The 21,221-nt window shown below is 39.3% G+C and overlaps 1 protein-coding gene across 1 annotated transcript; it reads left to right on the top strand.

Moving 5' to 3' along the window:
* The first annotated feature begins 1,600 nt into the window (after positions 1 to 1,600).
* On the top strand, positions 1,601 to 9,042 carry LOC148723719 (adenosine receptor A3-like). Its single transcript, XM_088733284.1, has 2 exons — positions 1,601 to 2,192; positions 9,038 to 9,042. Exons 1-2 carry the CDS (start codon positions 1,601 to 1,603, stop codon positions 9,040 to 9,042), a joined length of 597 nt encoding a protein of 198 aa, XP_088589410.1.
* Positions 9,043 to 21,221: the final 12,179 nt, after the last annotated feature.

Below are 21,221 nucleotides of genomic sequence, written 5' to 3' on the forward strand. Positions count from 1 at the left end.
CAATTAATCGACTTAGCGCAAATGTTTTACTCTTTCTTGCTCGACCGTGCGTCGCTATTACGACGCAGTAATTGTACATCATGCAGATAGTATGATTATACACGTGGCCATACAGTATTGTGATACCTAACGTGTCGCCCTATTTTTATTCAAAATTTCAGTTATTAATTCAAGTTTTAACTCAAAAAATAATTTCGCGATCACTTTTTAGACAATGGCGTCATTACGCATTTTACTGCATGCCAAGTACTCACAAGGCCTGCGTTTTCGATCGTTCTTTGTTTTTCTGGCGAGGAAAAAGGAGTGGGGTATCGGGGTGGTTAACTGTCCAACCGGAAACAAACTGATTTGAATTTACCCAATATCCATGCACTTATCACTTGGCTAAGACAAAATTCACCATAAAAAATTCCGTGTAACTAACATAAAAATAGATTCTTCAGCGTTTTTTTAATTCCTCATAGGTGTCCGACCATATTCATGGGGGTTCGATTGTTCCTCGGGCCGGATCCTCGAGTAACTTCGGAGTATATGCACAGCTCGTACACCACTCGGAAAATCTTCGGAGTTGTTTTAAATTAAAAACAGGCCTGAAAAAATCAGGGATCTTCGGATTACTTCGAAAACCTTCAGATAATCTTTGGTTAATCTTCGAGTATATTCGGAGCTGGTACGCTCTTCGGAGAGGTAAGCTGGAAATGTTGAGACAATTTAAGTTAGATTGTATGACAAGTTAGTAAGATAAGTGATTGCGTGGTGACAACTTTTCGCTTGTGGTTTCAGTGTCGGTAATGGGATCAATTAACCGGTCCATTTGTTAGCTGATATCGTTATCTAGGTGTTAGGGTGTGCCGCACGTGCTGATAAGATAAAACCTGCCAGGATTTTTTGGTTGCTTTTTTCTATCGAGAAGGATAGAGACGTGATCTGTGAGTATAGTAACTAAGTGAAGAATAAAACTGCGAAGTTTGCGAAGAAAAGCCTGGTGTTTTTTGGCATTTCTACATCTTTGTACCCTTTTAATGAATAATCGAGATCTCAATTAAAGGGACGCTGACCATGTTTACCTATAATTTGACGAATGATTTGCTGTTTATTTAGTTTCACGGCTGTTAAAAAATAGATAAGTTAATAATTAAAAATAAACAAAAGATGAAATAAAAAAGTCGATAAAAAACAAATGAAGCCGGGGGTCCGATTGTTCCTCGAGGATCTCCGGGTAACTTCGGAGACCCTCGGATAGCTTTCGATTAATCCTCGGAGTATATACTCGGAGCTCGTCGACTCTTCGGAAAAATCTTGAAAAAAAAAGAAGAATTGAAAAACAAGCCTTCAAAAATTCAGGGCTCTCTGGGTAACTTCGGAAACCATCGAATAATCTTCGTGTTAATCCTCGGAGTATATTCGGAGCTCGTACACTCTTCGGAAAATCATCGGGGTCGTTTTGAATTAAAAGAAACAGACGTTGAAATATTCCGGATTCCGGCTTTTCCAGACTACCAAACAACGCATCAAGCTTTCTTAAATCAACACTGAGATCAAAAAAAGGTCAGAAACGGCGAGGTTTGACAGGAAATACGAAGCTATTGCAGTTTCAGAGATGAGTTTACCGGTAAACGTATCTACAAGTGAATGCTTCGTAGATAATCCAGTCACAATACTTATTGGGAAATACAAATACGCAATATTGTTGAATGCTATCTTCAATATCGGGCTCATGTTCACTGCATCTTTGGGAAATATTTTGATTGTTCTCAGTTTTGTGCTCGTTTCGTCTCTGCGGACAACTTCGAACTGTGTTCTGTTTGGACTGGCAGTGACTGACCTTGGTGTCGGCCTTATCGTTCATCCTTTGTATCTAATGGTGTTATATCAAGTCTACGAAAATTATATTCCTGATTGTAAAATCATGACTGCCTACAGCGTATCGACAACAGTTTTTGCTGGTGTTTCGCCGTTGTATATCACATTTATTGGTTTGGATCGATTTTTGGCGATTCGACTGCATTTGCCATATCAACAACTCGTCACCGAAAGACGGGTCAATATGATGCAGCTGTCGATTTGGGTGACAAACGCCTTACTTAGCCTTGTTTGGCTTGAAGGGTTCCGACTGTATTCAACTGGATTATTCTACTGGATTGTAGTTTATGTCTGGATTTGTCGGTTAGCGGTTGTAGTATTGTCGTCAGGTACTTGGATAGTTGGTACGTGGGAGAGCCACAGAAAGAAACAATAGGACGCATCGGGAAACCAGGTTTGTGAAGTTTCGGCAAACCGTAGAGTTTCGGTGGCTGTGGTACCGAGCACCTCAGTCGATAGTACCGTTGGGTGTCAAAGGCGTTCGTTTTCTTGAGTGTCAGTAGTTTACTGTTGAGTTTACGTTGAAGTGCAGGAGTTGGGTCACGTTTGAGTTCAAACAGTTACACGGCACTGCCATGGGTCTCCAGTTTCTGTTGTTATAGCAGAAATTGTGATGCAGAACATCGAGGAACGCGCCCTTTCGACTTGCCGACAAACGATACCGCTTTGGTTACGTTACTTTGACGACACCTTCACCGCCGTTCGACACGACGAAATTGACGCATTCCACCGCCACCTTAATGAACAAAACACTGACATACAGTTTACCAGAGAAGTCGAAGGAAATGGCAAACTTCCTTTTGTAGACTGCCTGGTAAGCCACAACGAAAACTCATTGCGGACGACAGTTTACAGGAAACCGACACACACCGACAGATTACTAGACGAGTCATCCTACAACCCTACATCACACAAAGCCACAACTATCAGAACTTTAACACGACGCGCACAACTAGTATGCGACTCGACAGACAGCTTATCCGACGAGAACAAATACCTTCACCGTGTTTTTACGAGGAACAACTACAACAACGACTTCATCCGACGAAACACTCACCGACCCACTACCACTACCGAAACAAACGACACCGCAACCCCTACGACTACAGCAACCATACCGTACATAAAAGGCATGTCTGAAAACATCTCGCGCATCTTACTACCCTTCAATATCCGCGTCGCCCACAAACCCATCACCACACTACATCAGTTACTAACCAACGTTAAAGACAAAGACGAACCGAGGAACAGACAGGGAACGAGTTATAAGATCAATTGTTCCGACTGCCAAGCCTCCTACATCGGTGAGACTAGCAGAAACCTCACAACAAGACTGACTGAACACAGACGGGCGACGAGGAAAGGTGATGTCAGCAATCACATTGCTGAACACCATCGACTTACCAACCACAACATTGACTGGGACTCTCCGCAATGCCTAACCTACAGCACTGACTATTTTCAACGACTGACTCTCGAAAGCTGGTTTACTAACTTAGAACAGACTCCCCTAAACAGATGTCAACAACTACCCGCTCCATACAAACGACTCATTCACGACATAAACATCACAAACGACCGAAAAAGAACGACCTAACTTTACCGACAGATCGAAACAGACCAATCACGACCGACTTACGTCACTTGAGTCTTAGAGCCAATAACATCACGGCAAAACAAACCGATCATTTCACACGAACTGGAATAAGAACATTCTACTGACAACAATCATTCACTTGACTCTGATGATGACTTCCGCACAGGTTGTCGAAACATCAGTCACTACCACCGACAACAGTCCTTCTCAGGACTACACTCACCCGGACGATCAGACTACACCTTCACATTATTATTATTATTATTATTATTAGTATTATTATTATTATTACTATTATTATTATTATATTTTCATAACTCAGTCATTTGAAACTTTTACAGGCACATCTATGTTTACCTGAAGTATGTTCCACTATCTTGCATGTGCATTGTATTAATTTATGCAAATAATCAACTACTCCTCTTCCATTCATTTTTTTTAATATTAGCTTTGCTTTGCTTTACATACACATCACATGCTCTACCACTGTAAGGATAATTATGATGCCTATCAGTAATATTACATCATATCCCTACAGAACATTGTTATGAAACATTCCTATTTGACTTGTAGCCATTTTCTTTCAAGGTGGCAAAATATATGTATATTGCAAAAATTAGTTAAGAGTTTCTTATTGACTACAACTAGCATAGCCATACCAGTGTTCTCCTCCCCAGTAATAAGTTGGGAAAAGGATATTTGTATGGTGCCATCATTGTTTACGTTTGGGAATATCCCATCCCTGATTTTTATTTGACTGGATGGGCATAGCAGTACACAGGCTAATTACAAGCTTTTGGTTACTCCTCATGACTTTGTGTTAACTGGGAACTGACAGCTGACTTAATCTAATCAATTTTCTCCAGAACATTTTCAACAAACAACTTTGACTTCAGAAATACTTCTGATAATTTCCCTCTGACATTTCTAATTTGGAAGATTAATCATCATAATAATTATGTTCTTTCAACCTCCATAAACACCTAACATAAGTTCTTTGTTTATAATTCAGGCAGCTTCTGAATATAAGAAATCAAGTTTAGAAGATAGTTGATTCATTCAAGGCTGTTGCAATATGAGAAAAGACAATACAGTGCTTTATTCACATAAATCGATTAAATTATATTAATAATTATTTTACCTTACAGTACTTTTGTTTTTTAAACATTTGTTTTTTTTTAAATTTGTTTTCTAGTAGTACCAAGATGGTAATGTTACTTTGTGAATCAGGGAGCTATATAAACCAGAAGTATTCCGTTAGCTTACTACATTTTATATTGCAGATGGCAGTAAGTTAGTAAAGAAAGAAAAGAAAAAGCAAAAAGAAAGAAATAAAATAAAATGATTAGTGACGGAAGAGCAGCATTAAAAAAAGACATACTACAAATTATTCATAATTGTGATGTGAAACAAATACTTGTTGGGAAAGTAAATTATTGCTCAGAAAAAATACAGCTTAGAAAAAAAAATACAAACTAAGGTGGAAAGTGAACCTTAATTTATTACCATCACAGTAGACATTTTGTACTTAAACATACCTCGGTTTATTCTTCCTCTAGTTGAGCCAATTTTTGTATTTTTGGGGGCTATGATACACACAATAACGACTGGGGATAGGGTGTCCGTGCTACACGGGCGTGTTTTGTCTTCTCGGCGAATCTGACCGGAATGCCGTTGACATGCCGATTTATACGGTTCAAGCCACTGCTTTACAAACCTGATGGTGCAGCGTCCTCAGCCATTCAAAAACCGTCTCATTTTTAGCCTTAGTGCTTAATATGCTCTTCTATAAACAAAACTTAGTTGCCACGGAGCCGCCAGCGAAAAACAACAATGTCATATCGTGTGCAACCTCAGTTCGGCTTTGGCAAGAACATAATTGAGCTTGAGAACTATCCAAAAGGCGAACGGAGTTTCAAAGCTGAGTTTGCAGTATTCTTTCTAAGTTTTGCCTTTTTACGCTGTCGATTTGACTCACGTAGGAAGACCGAAACAGACTTGTCGCAGGAGCACTGACGCAGAGGTGAAGGCCATCGGAACAAAATGGGCACAGCTGAAGAGGACCGCACAGAACCGAGTGCGTTGGAGGAATGTTGTTACGGCCATATATGTTCCTCAGGGGACCAAAAGGCTTAAGTCAGTAAGTCATACAATTCTTATTTTGTTAGTTTTCAGAATTAAGTATTGGATCAACTAATAATTCGTTAATTGATATTTTCATCTATTCTCATCACTTGTCTGCTTGATATTGTGTTGATATTGTAAGGAGAAATTCTGCCTTGATCACTCATGAGAGTTAAAGGATTAATGGTCTCAATTTACCGAAAGAACTTGGTCCACTGCATTTGTAGACAGAGTTCATTTCAAGAAGATCCGTTCAGATGGGACCAGCTCGCTGGCCAATGTAAATCTGCACAGGATACCAGAAAAAAAAAAGACATGTTATTGAACTTAATTTTTTTCAAAGAAGTACTGACGCTTAAAATCTCAGAAAAATACAAATTCTACCTTACATTTCTTTGGCTTGCACTTTAATTTTGTGAGGTAATCGTAAGTTTTATCATCATCATCATTACTATTGTTATCATCATGGACTCAGAAGATTTTTCTTTGTCCTACACACGAGACAAGACGAAAAACAATGCTTCGCTAGTTCTTTACCGAGCTCAAAATTTACAAAAGCAACGCCTTCAGTTCGAAATTGCTGATCCTAGGAGCATGAAGGACTCGTGTCACATATTGACCTTGTAATGGCTCAGCTCACCTTGGAGTCTGTATCGTAGTGGTAGAGCTATGGAGCGCGGAATCCGCCAAAGGCTGGTCTGAGGTTCGATTCCTTATGAAAACTCCGTATTTTTTCCTTTCTTTCCACGCTCGTGACAAGACGAAAAAATATCTCGCTGTTATCGTCATTATTATCAATATCATAGTTGTTGATGGTGTGATTGATGGCCCTCATATTTAATGAACTTTTTACTTGCCCCGCTCTTCTTGGGCGCGATTGTCGGTTTTCTGTTCTTGCTGAAATATCTGGCCCCATAATGCATCACACTGCCATAGTCATGTGGGGTTAGACTGACCGTGTTGACGAAAGACTTCCGATACTTTCTGAAGTTTCCGGCTCTTCCTATGAAAAAAACTTTTAATTAAAGTAGACGATCACAAAATTATTTTATCAGTGTCCATACTTACCTTGATCTCACTCTTGTTTAATAACACATTTACACGAAACGATGTACTTGACATTACACTCGCCGGATTGAAAACTGCAATCATCGGCTTTAGCCATACACGTTTGTGTCAATTTTGATCATCAAGACTTGTTAGAAATACATTTGGAGCATCTTACAAAACATAATTTGGCCTGTGTTTAAAAACACCGGCCTTTTTCGGATGTGATCGGATCACCGACAGATATGCTTTCACAGGTGAGGATAGACCCTCTGGCTCGCCTGTGTCTCTGAGACAATGATAGGCATATTACGATTGTCGATGCAGAGTCGAAGCACATCCCAAGTTATTTCTTACCCTAGCAGCATCTATATTATTTGTTAAATTAAAAATTTAATTTGTTTTTCCGAAGCAAATAACATTGAGACAAATCGCCCGATGCATAGGAAATAACAATACCTACCATCTTTGATGTTCTCAAAGTGTATAGTCACGTATTCATCTTTGTCAGGGCGGGATTGCTCGTGGAAAAACCTGAGGGCATGTACTGCAAAGAAAACAAAACGAATAGAAAGTACAATTTTACCAATTTAAACCATGGTTGTGGAGCAGGTTTCGATGACAAGATGGAACCATGAGACACAGAAACATCGGAGATCAGCTCCATATAGTTTTGCAATGCTTCACTTTTCTGAATACTTATTGGTCCGTAAAACTCGCGCAAATTTTTAAACAAGTCAGATTTAAAACTAAAACAAATCGCGCCTTAGGTGTCATTGGCATTTTTCCGCTCGTTTGCTTGTTTTACTTTGAATTTCTATTGGCTTCTTGTGATTTTCGGCTTTGTTCTTACTGATTGTGGTTGCTACTTTAGTTTTATTATTACAACCTTCGATCGAAATGCACTTGCATAGTAAAGCAAAACCAATGCAAAATCGATCACTATCGGGATTGATTGACTCAGACTTACCTATTGCGTGTGACATTGTGCCCTTGCCCCTTTGCCCCAACATCCAGCGGCTAGACAGAGCAATTGTTTCTTCCCAATACGTCCCACGTAGGACCAACCACTAAAGAAAGGAAATTTGTACTAAAAGTTTATTCAAAAAAGCTTTTTTATATCTCACATAGTTATAAAATTATACTCTAACATTATCACGGAGATGACCTTCCCTGGCAAGATTTCAGTCATCTAACCTTACGTACATAACATAAACAGAGTCGCTCTGCCAACAACAAGAAGGAAATTATTTCGATTCTTTAATTTGTCATTGTCTCTCAGAGTTCAGAGACCGGCCAGCCGGGCTCGCGTGCATAAAAAACCTACCTTATTTCCCCTTGAGGCACTAGGATATTTTTAGCTCCCCCCCCACCCTCCTCGTGTAAACCATTGGATTCCCAATATTCCATCCACCCCCCTCCCGACGTACACTTCTTATTAATTCACCCCCTCCCTCCCCCTCCGCCCGCGAATAGTAAGGAATGGTCCCCCAAACCTGTTGAATGTTAAACTTCTTCCGGCGTTCTCAAACTCCATACCCACTCCCTTTGAAGAACTCTATTTAACCCTTCTCATCTGTCCTCTGCACAAACTGGATGCAGGTTTGGCTGCTCCAAAGATCCATACCAGCTTGGATTGCTTTCATTGCCTTTAGTTGCGTGGCTGGTATATAAGTCATTAAATAAACGATTAATGGATAAGTTAAAAGAAAAAAAAGAAAACAGGAAAAGACGTAACAAGAACAAAACAAACTGAACAGGAATGAGATTAGTAAAATAGTATTTAGGGTGAATAAACTGAGATCGCGTAAAGTTCAAAGAAGCAACTGTAGGCGCTCGTGATACAAAAAAAATATCCGTTAAAGTGTCACGAAATAATTTTTTTTGCTTTATTTTTTGTTTGCCTTTTTTATATACTATTTTACTAATAAATCGCGATCGTTACCAAGACTGGGATGAATATTGTAAGGAACAATTCCATTTGGCCACTGTCGGTTTTTGACGCTTCCACGGCTAAGCTCATCAAGATCAAGCCCAAACTCAGCTGCCAACCGCTGACCTGGCTCTAGAATCATATCTCCTTCAAACAGGTCCGGATCAAAGGAATCTTCATTCTCTAATGCATTTAGAGCAATGAAGATTTGGTTAATAAATTAACTTAGCAAAATCAGTCAGTCATCTTTATAGAATACAGAATATTAGTTGGGTAGGATAGAAATGTGCGATGGAAGGTGAATTATTAAGGGAGCTAAGGAAAAATTTATTCAAAGATTCGTTACATATAGAAAAAGGGAAAAAAATTTACGCCGTCCGCGTTTTGGACGATACCTCCAATAGATCGAGCAACGGGATGATGATGTAATGGGGGTGTTTCAAACTCTTTTATAATGTTTTTATTTTTTTTAGTCTAAGAAGTGGTTTTACATTGCTCATCCAATAACACCGTTCTGCTGACTGTCCCCACAGTTAAATCATGGAAACATCACATCATGGAAATTCCTTGAGTACTGCGCTGAGTAGTTTTTTCTTCTTTTTTTTTTTTTCAAGAAAAAAAATTAATTAAGACACTTTCAAAAATTGTTGATACGTCCTATTTATCATGAGGGATATCCAAGACTTCTGGAGGACTTCAAGAAGGTGAAAACACGTCTAAAAACAAAAATATCTGTGTCTAGTTTGAATTTACAACTCACCTCGACTGTTGGAATCCAGCAATGGGATGAGTGAAACAGCTTAAGATTAGTTAAATATACTTATTTAGTAGGGTACTGGTGTAAATTCCGCGTGTATTGTGAAATATCTGGTGATTTTGAACTCCACCCGTAATTTCATGAAACTTTTTTAATGTAATACATACCCCCAGGACTCTGAGCATACACAGTAGCCGGGCACAAAGCTAAAACAACCAGAACGTACTTCGTGGTGAGAGCTGGCTCCAAAAAGCACAAAGGTTGTACTTACCAGAGAAAAACAACTGAAGCCTTTAAATAACAAGATTTATTGAGTCACCGAAACTTGTTTAAATAACGGAGGCCATGAATTTCTTTTACCAAACGCAACATGCACAATTAAAAATCGTTCAACAGATTTCAAGGTGAGCTCTTTTGTAAAGGAGAAATCTATAACACCTCAAGGCTGAGGTCCAAACCTGACCAATCATATCGAGATGTGCCTCCTTTGAGTTTTTAAATATACTCAATCTCACGAAAAAAGATATTTACTTCAGTGAAGGGTAGATAATTATTGGGCTTTCTATTTGTTCTTTTAATCTTTAGAAGTGAAATTGCTCAATCTTTTCTAAAGAAGTAAGATTTAAAAAAAATGTTATCTGAAAATTTTTGACGAGAAAAAAAGCAAATGTTGCATGTAGAAAACTAGTCTCTTGAGAAAAAGCCTTATTTTTAAAAAATGCATCTTTGGTTTGATATCTTCCCCTCCTGTAATACTTTTATTTCTAGTGTTGCAGAAAACGGATTCGATCACGTGATCCCTTTAAAAAAAACTAAGTAAAAGAGTGTCTATCTAAAAGACACATCTCACGGCTTTAAATGAGTTTTAGAAGTCTGTTTGTACATCTGTTCCAAATACACAGACATCGTCATTACTTACAAACGACTGTAACTGCCGCTTCAGTTTAAGGATCACACCGCATCGTTTTAAAAAAGGGCAGATGATTACATCCAAACGAACGCAAGATATATGAAAATATACGAGACTACTCCAAGGGTTCGAAACAGCCAGCTTTGAAATCGCATGCTCTGCCTTGCTTTTTGGTTTTTCATTTTGTTTTCGAATAGATCATTATCCTTGCTCCATATTATCGAGCTAGCCTGAATGCATCACATCACAGGACCTTAGCAAGGATTTTCCGTACCCAAGAGAATGGACCTCAAGTGGCGCCCGAGGTGCAAATTTGTAGAGAGCAATGGAGATTAGGGTCAGATTATCTAACCAAATCCCCGCCGAGGATGAGCGCCGATTGGGCTAGGGCAGGCTCAGTGAAATTTCACCATCAATGAAAGTTAGGGGGGGCCTGTTTAAATGTTCCCCTCAATGGAAAGACCCTGCTTTTCTATAATTCATTCCTTTAAAATACACACAAAAACAAAACAAACAAAGCAGAAACAGAAACAATAAAAAAAACACCCTCATAAAAAAAAAAACAAAACAAAAGACGACACATAAACAAAAATAATAATCATAGAAAAAGAACAAACAAAACAGTTTTCGAAGTATGTCAACCTCGACGCAACGACCCTTTGACGTTTTGTTGATTGGGTTTCAAGCGCAACGCAGAAGTTTGTTGGAGAAGTCGTATCCGCAACGACTTAAAAAGCTGAAGAGTCCTAGCCGTGTTCACTGAGATACGGATTAGATGTTCACCGTTTCCATTCATTATTCTGAAATTTTGGAAGATATAGAAAGGATATAATGTGAGGGTTGGACAGTACGTCCAACCCTCACATTATACGTCCAACCCTTGTTGTTAACGATGTATTGATTATTGAAAATGCACATTAAAATGCAAGTATTCGATCTGAGATCAAAACCATGTTTCATCTCAGATCAACACCGTTAACATTTTCATCTGAGCGCTCATTGGGTATCAAGGTCCATGCATGTGACCTAAATATGCCTCATTCATTGGCTGTTGCCCTCATGCATTATTAATGAATTTGAGAAAGTGTATTCCAACCCTGTCAATAATACTATGACCAAATGCCTCTTGGCAACAACCGGCTTTCCGTAATCCTTTATAAGCTAACATTATAACATAACCAAAGTAAAGCGCACGCTCTGATTGGTCAATTTAGCGTCCCCCATTTGCTCATGGGTGTACGTTGCTGACGTGAGCAAATGCAAATACTATTTTTCCGCGCGCGCTTGTTTTTTCTGGTCACGTAAGATTTTTTAAATAAAAGGGAACTCGTTGGCTACAGTGTATCAATGTTACGTTATGAAACAAATGGTTAACACCACAGCGTACACTATTGAGTTATGGATGCACTTGGGAGGTTTGCTAAGCACTCAAGAAGCTAGAGTCGCTCTCGCCTATCGCCTCGCGCGACTCTTACGCTTATTCCGTGCTTAGCAACCTCCCGCGTGCATCCATATTATCAATAGTGTACGTTGTGGTGTTCGCCATTTGTTAATCAGAATGCACATTCTCCAAACTGTTCTCCGCAGATTTCCCACGGTATTAACATGGAAAATTAGTTTAACAATCACGGGCTCTTTTAAGTTAGTGATAATTTCATTTATTATTTTGACCTTAATGTCTGTCTTGTCCTTGTTAAATGTTCCCAAGGAGAAATTGCAAGCCAGTCACTGTGAGGGAAAAGAAGATCTTGACTAAGACTAAAGAGACAACCAGAAAACATGTTCAGTTCGTCCCGCAATGCTCAAACTTTAATATTCTACTGCCGACGGAAAACGAAACTGACAACAACAAAGATACTTGATGTACATACCAGGCCATATAACATAATTATATAACTGTAGCTGTTATTCCCCCTTTCAAACGCATTCACAACCTACAAATTGGCGTACGTAAAGAGTCTTTTTATGCAAACTCAGGAAAAGAAAACAGCATGCTTATAAATTACTGTACTGCTTGGATGTCCATCACTCCTTTATCCCAGTTCTTCTGGAATTCCATATCATTCTGTAGACCTTTTTCCTTTCCGAAGGCAAACCGTTTGGCTCCAGGGGTCGTTGACATGGCTTGCCCCAGCTGGTATGCCTCAATCTTCAGGCCCTCTTCAATAGGAGTTTCAACAGCAGACAGGACGCACCTTTTGCACGCTGTAATGGAACCTGCAGGAAACTTGGCTATACGGTTAGCCAGCTCTTCCACGAATGGCCCAATTTCGTCTGGATCAAGCGCACGGTTGATGCTTCCGTATCGTTCTGCCAAGTCAGCATCAAAGTCATGAGCCCCCAGAATGATCTCCATGGCTCGACCCATACCGACCTGGCGTGGAAGTCGCTGCGTTCCTCCGCCACATGGCACTATGCCCATGCCGACTTCCATCTGTATGAACACTGACTTTCCCTTGGCGGCGAAGCGCATGTCACAAGCCAGCATAAATTCGTGACCACCCCCGAGGCCATTCCTTCTACCTTGGCAATGGTCGGTTGAGGAAGAGCACTGATCCGCTGTTGTTTACGTTTCAGAGCTGACGTATTTTTGATTACCTAATATCATCCGTAAACTATTGCATATTCGCCGCGATCAGGATGTTATCGTTTCAATAGACTTCTTCAATCGTTTCAATAGACTTCTTCAGTCAAGTCAGGCTGACAACAATTTATTCAGAAACCATCAATCATCCAAATAAATTGAGTATTTTTAAGAGTTTTGCCGTATTTTGACAAGCCTGTAGGGCAAGTCAAAATACAAATAACAATTAAAAATACTCTGCAATATTACACATACAAAAATGTCTAATAAGTTAGTTATTATCCAACACACTAAATTGTTATTTCTGCGTGGGTAAATTTCGCAGATATTTATTTATGGGTACTGCGTGACAGAAGTATGCCAAGCAGAATGGAATTGGCATGTTGTCATGTTCCTGTTTCTATTTTCTTCAATAAATGATGATTACACTACTTTTCTTTGTTCAATTATCTAACAAACTTGCAATTGAATCGCAATTTCACTTTGGATAAGTATCGAACTGTTATCGTCTTGATGCAGACTAGAAGTTGCCTGTTGACATTGTCGCTCAAGGGATATTCATCTTCACACTGTTGGAATTCACAGAGAATTATAAATCTTTTCAAACATTAGAGCATAACTGAAAACGCTCACAATGCTTTTAATCAGACATAAATACAAACCTATTAGGTTGCCTCATCAAAACTGTGCGAGTGTGACGGATGACCAAAGCTATTTACAAATTTACACGGCTTTTTTGCTGTATACCTAAAGCCAAGTTCAGGTGTCGTGCTCCTGCCATGTCAACCTTAATTCAGAAATTAAGTTCGAGAAAAGCACGGCGTCTGAATTTAAATTTTTAATTAAGTCCGGCAAGCAATTGAGTTCGGCAAGTCCTGCCGTGCTACACGCCTATGGCGCGCAGCGATTCGGACGTTGTGCCTTCGCTGAGCCAAACAAAATTCATAAATTATGCTGAACAGATGTATTTTAGCGGAATTATTCCCTTAAATATTTATAGCTCATGTACACTTCAAAGGAAATGTTTACCAAGTAGATACCGAGGCTCACACTTTTTTTATAACTCTCGTGTTTCCTCTCGTGTTTCCTCTCGTGTTTCCTCTCGTGTTTCCTCTCGTGTTTCCTCTCTTAATCAACTTGCACAAGGATTGATAAGGAGGATAGATATCATTTATATACATGTGGTTTGCACGTTACGTCATCGCCGCTATGTTGGTGGACGTAAACAATAGATACCTCATTAGCTTCTTTTGTTCGTCCACCAGCACTTGTTATTTTCACCATTGTTACCTGTGTCTCTAGAGATTGGTTACAAACCATCTATTGCGTATTTTTGTCTTCGAACTCAGAATAACGATTAAATTTTGCAACATTTCTTGCTAAAGACGGACCTAATCGCAATTAAGTTAGGCAGGGCAGAAGCATGACGTCTTAACCTGGCCTAACTCTTGGTAAGTTTGCAACGTTTAGTAAAACCATGAATTTTAGGGCTCCAATTCTTCAAATATTTGTAGATTTTGGATTCGAGTTGTTTGCCAGATGCCAAGAGGCATTCATTATTGTTATTGATATCATAGCAAACTCAATGTCCTCCCAAATTGGTGTTTCATGTTCCATTTTTGTAGGCGTAAAATAAAATCCTTCTCGCGAATGTTCGATTGTTACCGATCCATGTGTAGTCATTAAACCAGAGGAGTGAAGTTTTCCGATTTTACATGACATTTATGCATGTGGAATTCCTTCGTCCGGTGGAGAATTTACCTATTGCATGAAAGCTTCGACAAAGTTACAAAATTGATGCTAAGTTTATGTTTCGACAAAAAATAGAACATTAAAAAAGAAAAAGAAAATGTAGAAATCACGCGATCTACAGCCAAAAGGAAACCAAAACGCTTTTAAATCATGAGTTACCTCCTGAAAACTCTTCTTTACAATTGTAATATTCTGGTACTACGCATTAGACTCACCTATCAGACAGGAGATTTCACCACCAGATATTCCAGCCTAAAAATGAATCTTCGAGGCTTGAAAGCAAACTTTTCACACCAATATCATCATTGACATGCAGAGTACACATGTTGGCTTGACTTCGCGAGCGAATATTAGAAAGTTTGTCCACGTTGACATCGGCTGCAGGCACGTTCGTGGCTGAACAGACCGATGCGGGAAAGGCAGATCCACGGGCAGTATCCCCAGAGAAAGGTGGTGTTAGGAGTGAAGGTGGAGGTGGCGCGGGCTTTCCTCCTCTGGCGCTTGTCTTTAAGTACCTCACGTCTATCCTTCTCAAATTGAGCAGTGGCTTGGTTGAATGTGTGGCGCCAGGTACCACGGTCTGTAGCCAGGTCAGACCACTCTTTCTGATCGATATTGCAGGTGCTGAGTGACTTCTTTAGGCTGTCCTTGAACCTCTTCTTTGGAGCCCCTCTCTCACGATGTCCCATGACAAACAAGTTAATTGCATCACCGGCCAACCTTTTCTATTTGGACTCCGCTTGCTGCTCTCAAGGAACTATTCAAAATGATGAGCCTCTATCCGCAGTCAATACGGTGGCTCTCTTTTCTATTCATTGAGGGGCATGTATTCTCACTTACAGAAGTATGCTCAATTTTAGAGATCAAAAAGGCCCAAAATGTTTACGAGGTACATGCACTAACCCGCAAGTTTGCTCTTTAAGATTGTGAGTTTATCACGGATGACAAAATTCATTTGCATATTTACAGGACTATTCAAAAACAAAAGGATCTACACGAATTCAAACAGATGGCTATCTCTGCTCCAGCTTATTAAGCGTGCGACTGCTGGGGATCAGATAAAACAATCAAAAGGTTGATGCAAAAAGAAAAATTGAGCAAGCTTCAAATAGTTCGTAATATTATAAAACAGCCTCCTAATCAACGTGGAATATGAATACCTCGAGCAAAGAAAAACTGTGAAAAAGAGATACGTCTTTTGCTTTAACTTTTCAAGATATGTCATTGCGAACTTTCTATGACTGTTCCTACGAAAATTCCTTAGCAAGATTGAGCGTAATTACTCTCAAGATGCATTCTTCGTGCACCCTTGCATTGCAACGATTCCTACATGCTGAGACAAAAACGACATTTAAGCATGTCATCATTTATTGTCTACTTGAGTCCCCATTTACATCAAAATCAGCCTTCCTCTATTAGAAACATCTTATTAACTTTTTTTAATGTTTTTCTACCGTTTTTAACTTGGCTACTCTCTCATTAGAAACTGAATTCACCAAAAAAAAAAAGCGTTGTACCCAGACTTACAACACTAAGAATAACTTGTTGCAACTCAAAAGTAAGCTTCCAACGATATCAAACTTTACACTCGTTGTAGCAGACAGCCAATCAACATTTCACTTCGATTTTATACCGGCCATCCTTTTGAATTGGAACGAATGTGGGCCTCTATTATGGTAATTTGATAGTGTTAAAAGTTCCCTGTTGAAAACTCGTTTAGCTCGACATCTTGATCCATTTGCGGACAAAAAGGTGTTGTACAAAATTATCCCTTGAGGGTCATTTTTCCAAGCTGCACGAACTTTGGACTACTTTTTCGAACTACTTTCCGGGCAATAATGGTCAAGATGATTAGAAACACCCATTGGATGCAATTCACTTGCTCCATAATCAAGATTGTGCGGATGGGAACATCAGTTTTATATACTGTTTTATTTTAGTGCGTCAGTGCAACTGAAATTGATGCTTATTTATCTCAGTTTATGGCTCATTAAGTACATCACAGCAATATATTATCCAAGAAATCAAATTGCAAAATTACCACATCCTTCAGACCGTACTCGAAATAATTAAATAATTCTGAAGATGCAGTCATTGTCCTCTGTTAAAAATGTTCCTTGCTCACTAATGCTCTTTGTCACAACCTCCTTTGCATCATAGTTAAGATAAAAACTAGGTCAATTAGGGATACGTTGGTAAAAAGCTGTCTATTTTTTTGAGCAAAAATAGCTCAAACTGCGCTGAATGAGTTTGCAGCTCGAGCAGTCGATATGGCGGGCAACCATAAAGTCAAACTCTCAAAGCACACCACCTCTACTTTGGCCTATTGCCTATGCTTATCGCTACTCTTGTCCAGTGGCAATGTTGAGCGAAACCCTGGTCCAAAATCAACTTCTCAAAGTGGAAACTTCAAGTTGAGTACGGTAAAAGGCTTAAGAATTTGTAATTTGAATGTGCGAAGTCTTGTCAACAAGATGGATGAGATCCGAGTTTTTTGTGAGACCCACCTACCGCACGTTCTGTCCCTAAACGAAACTTGGCTAGATTCATCAATCAGCGACAGTGAAATTCAGCTTCCCGGCTACTCACTTGTACGAAGAGATAAAACTCGCCGAAATGGTGGTGTTCTCATTTACATTTCCTCGAACCTCAATTACAAAGTTATTCAAGAATTTGAAAATGATGAACCGGATATTCAATGCCTTTGGATGGAAATAACACCTCCAAAATCTAAAGGTTTTATTTTCTGTTCCTGCTACCGCCCACCGAATGCGGACAACGTTGCAACTTACGTTGAGGGCTTGAGAAATATGTTAACAGTAATGGCTGATCGGGAAAAGGAAATTGTCATTACCGGGGATCTGAATTTCGACCTGAAACAGTCGAATAAACCTGCATCTACAAAGCGCTTTATGAACATGGCGAAAGAGTTTAGTCTGCGGCAGATTATTGACAATTTCACTCGCATAACTGAAAATTCAAAGACCCTGATCGATTTATTTTTTACCAGTCGTCCGGATCTATATGTCTCCGGGGTAATACCAGTTGGCTTTAGTGATCACTCCGCAACATATGCCGTCCGTAAATTACATCGTTTGAAACCGCCTCCCCCGAGGATAATTGATACCCGGAATTTCAAGCGTTTTAATCGTGATGCTTTCATTGAAGATCTAAATAAAGTTCCATGGTCATTGATAAATTCCTTCGCAGATGTTGAGGACGCATGGGACTCATTTAAACACCTTTTTTGTGAAGTAGCCGACACCCATGCCCCAAGAATCCGCGTGCGAGTCAGGGGAAATAAAGTACCATGGCTGACACGTGAGGTAAAACATCTAATAAATGAAAGAGACCGCTTTCATAATCTGGCATTGAGGTCAAACAATGAGCTTCATTGGAGCTCTTACAAGCGCTTACGCAATGTTGTGACTTTGAAGCTCAGAAAAGAGAAAGAAAGATATTACAACGAACTGTTCCAGGAGACAAGAGGAGATTCTCGTGGGACCTGGAAAAACCTAAAACGGCTACTCGGAAATGGCTCAAAGAGTAGCAGCGCTACTGCTCGTACAGCTAATGAAGCAAAAGACAAGTGTAACACCTTCAATAGCTTCTTTGTCTCTTGTGCCGAAGATTTAAGGTCGATCCACCGATCAACTGCGCGATCCTTTTCCAAATGGCTACCGCAAATTGTCCGCCCAGAAAAATTTAATCTACGAAAGATCACCGTGACGGAAGTTAGAAAGGCTCTTAAAGATTTAAAACCGAAGAAAGCTACAGGTGTTGATGGTATTCCATCTCGTCTACTAAAAGACGGATCAGACGCCCTGGCCTATCCACTATCGCTCATTTTTAATTTAACTATCCAACAAAACGTTATCCCTGCAGAATGGAAAAAAGCGAAGGTGACCCCTTTACATAAATCAGGTTCAAAAGATGACCCAAGAAACTACCGCCCCATATCGGTATTACCAGTGGTATCTAAAGTCCTAGAGCGTTTAATCCACAAGCAGCTTGCAAGTTTTTTTGATGATCATAACTTGCTCTGTAAATTACAGTCCGGTTTTAGAAGAATGCACTCAACTGAGACGGCTGTAACTTATTTCGCCGACGAGATTCTCCTGAATATGGATAAGGGCCTTGTTACTGGTTCTGTGTTTATTGACCTGGCAAAGGCTTTCGACACAGTTGACCATGACATTTTGCTCAGAAAATTAGAGTACTATGGTATATGCGAGGAAAGCCTTCTATGGTTTAAGGACTACTTTACGGGAAGAAAGCAGTTCGTGCAAATTGATTCTCATTCATCTGAAGAGCTTGCTATAACTTCTGGAGTGCCACAAGGGTCCATCCTCGGACCCCTGTTATTCATTGTCTACATTAATGATTTACCACGTTGTGTCAAACACTGTTCTGTAAATATGTACGCTGACGACACAGTTTTATATCTTGCTGGCCCAACAGTAGACAATTTAACTTTTTACTTTAATCAAGATCTTCAATGTCTATCTGAATGGCTAGAAGACAACAATCTTGTTCTCAATGTTTCAAAAACTAAGTGTGTACTATTTACATCTCGAAGGCATAAAGAGCGCGATTGTATTTTAAATCTTAATCTTATCGGAAAGCTCATTTCTTGCGAAACTACTTTTAAATACCTAGGCGTGGTGTTCGACAATTTTATGACTTGGAAGGCTCACGCAGACTATATGTGTAAAAAGGTGGTGTCAAGAGTTAGTATTCTGGGCCGCATTAGAAGTTTCGTCACAAAAGAGGCAGCAATACTTGTTCATAATACCTTAATTCTTCCCTTATTTGATTACTGTGACATTGCCTGGAGTAACCTTTTACAACAAGATATAGATCGACTACAGTGCTTACAAAATAGATCTGCACGGATTATTGCACGTTGCTCTCGGTCATCTGAAGCAATAGATCAGCTGCAATGGCCGACTCTTTCCAGTAGACGCTATTACCACAAGGCTAAACTCGTTTTTCTCTGTCTCCACTCGTTAGTTCCTAGTTACTTTTCATCATATTTTACCAGATTTTCGAATATTCACAATTATTCCACGAGGCAAAGTCTGAGGCTATCCCTACCAAAAGTAAAACAGAATTTTGGGAGAAGGACCTTTCTTTTTACTGGCGCAGAAATTTTTAATAAACTTCCTTTAAACATTGTGAAGAGTGAAAACATTCAAACGTTCTGTCGCCGAGCAAAACATTTCCTTTTACCGTAATTTTGAAATTTTGATATTTTATTTACTGTGTTATGTTTTAATTGTGTTTTAGCTTTGTAGTTTTAGGCTGTTAATGTAGTTGTAAAATCTTAGTCATTATATATACATATATATCTATTCTAGAAATTTGATGTAAATTATTTTCAATACAGGGCCCCTATGGATACCAGCCTTAGAGCTGAATGGGCTACCCTGTGTAAATAAAGTTTGCTTACTTACTTACTTCCTTAACTGGGAAACTAAAACAAAATAAATATGCTATTAGCTATCCGTTATTCGTTTTCTACGATCTTCGTAATATGAACTATGGTCTTATATAGTGAAGGGGAATGTAAGCATTGACGTTACCCGGGGGTACTCGATATATTCCTGGGTGGGGAGGTGCGGCGCGGCCCCTCATACCCGGACCCTGTAGAAGACAAATATCGCTGATTTTCCTACCCTGTTTAAGACAGAATTCCGATTTTTCATACCCTGTTTAAGACATTTAATGTGCCTGATATCAATGCCAAAATCAACGGAATTAGAAATTAATTAAAATTAGAGCTTGTAAAAATTTTGCTGTTTATCTTCCAAGAAACGATATTCTGTTTAAGACAAAAATTGATAAATCGATACCCAAATTAAGACAAAAAATACTAAATTCGATACCCTGTTTAAGAGAAAAATCTCGAAAAACATACCCTGCCTGGCCGCACGTCCCCATTAAGCCCTTATAAGGGAGTACCCCCTGGAAGTTACCTATGTCTGGTCAATGATCTCGGTATCAACAAGTAATCTTTATTTTAACTGAACTTAGTTTGGGAAAAAGTTACCAAAGAGCTTCAAATCAATTGCAAGGAGCATTAACTGAATAAGGATAGAGTAATGTCTATAGATGGCTTTTGTAAGAATTAGTGTGTTTTTCTGTATTTCCCTTAAACATTTCTTCCAGGAAGAGAGATAGTCAATCCAGTTTTGCTTGCAAGACCAGCTTCACCGCGGTCTACTTCGCAGGGTTACTCTCTGTTGTGTAAAAGCTAGATATTCTATAGCTAACAAGCTGTAGATGCCTCCGATTTTGTCGATGCTCTATTTCAGATTGATAACATTAAGGAAAACCTTGAACGAGTAAAAAATGTACGAGGGAAATTATTGTTAAGAATGGAAAACCAGAAAGGGATAAGCGGTGGCATTTTCTACTCTTCTCGTTCTGCTCACGGGTTTGCTGACTCTGAGCTGCTCTCCATATGAAATCTTAGCTTGCAAAATGAAAATAAAGATACAGAGCTCCAATGATATTTGACAGGTGTTCTGGACGTGATTGGTTCTCAGCAAATATTCGAGACAAATACAGTCAAATCTGTCATATTTCTTTGCTCGACGACTGAAATATCAGTTTTTTTTACTAACTGAAAGTTCACGACAGTGAAATTGT

Source organism: Stylophora pistillata, chromosome 9 (assembly GCF_964205215.1).
Source record: "Stylophora pistillata chromosome 9, jaStyPist1.2, whole genome shotgun sequence".
NCBI lineage: Eukaryota > Metazoa > Cnidaria > Anthozoa > Scleractinia > Pocilloporidae > Stylophora > Stylophora pistillata.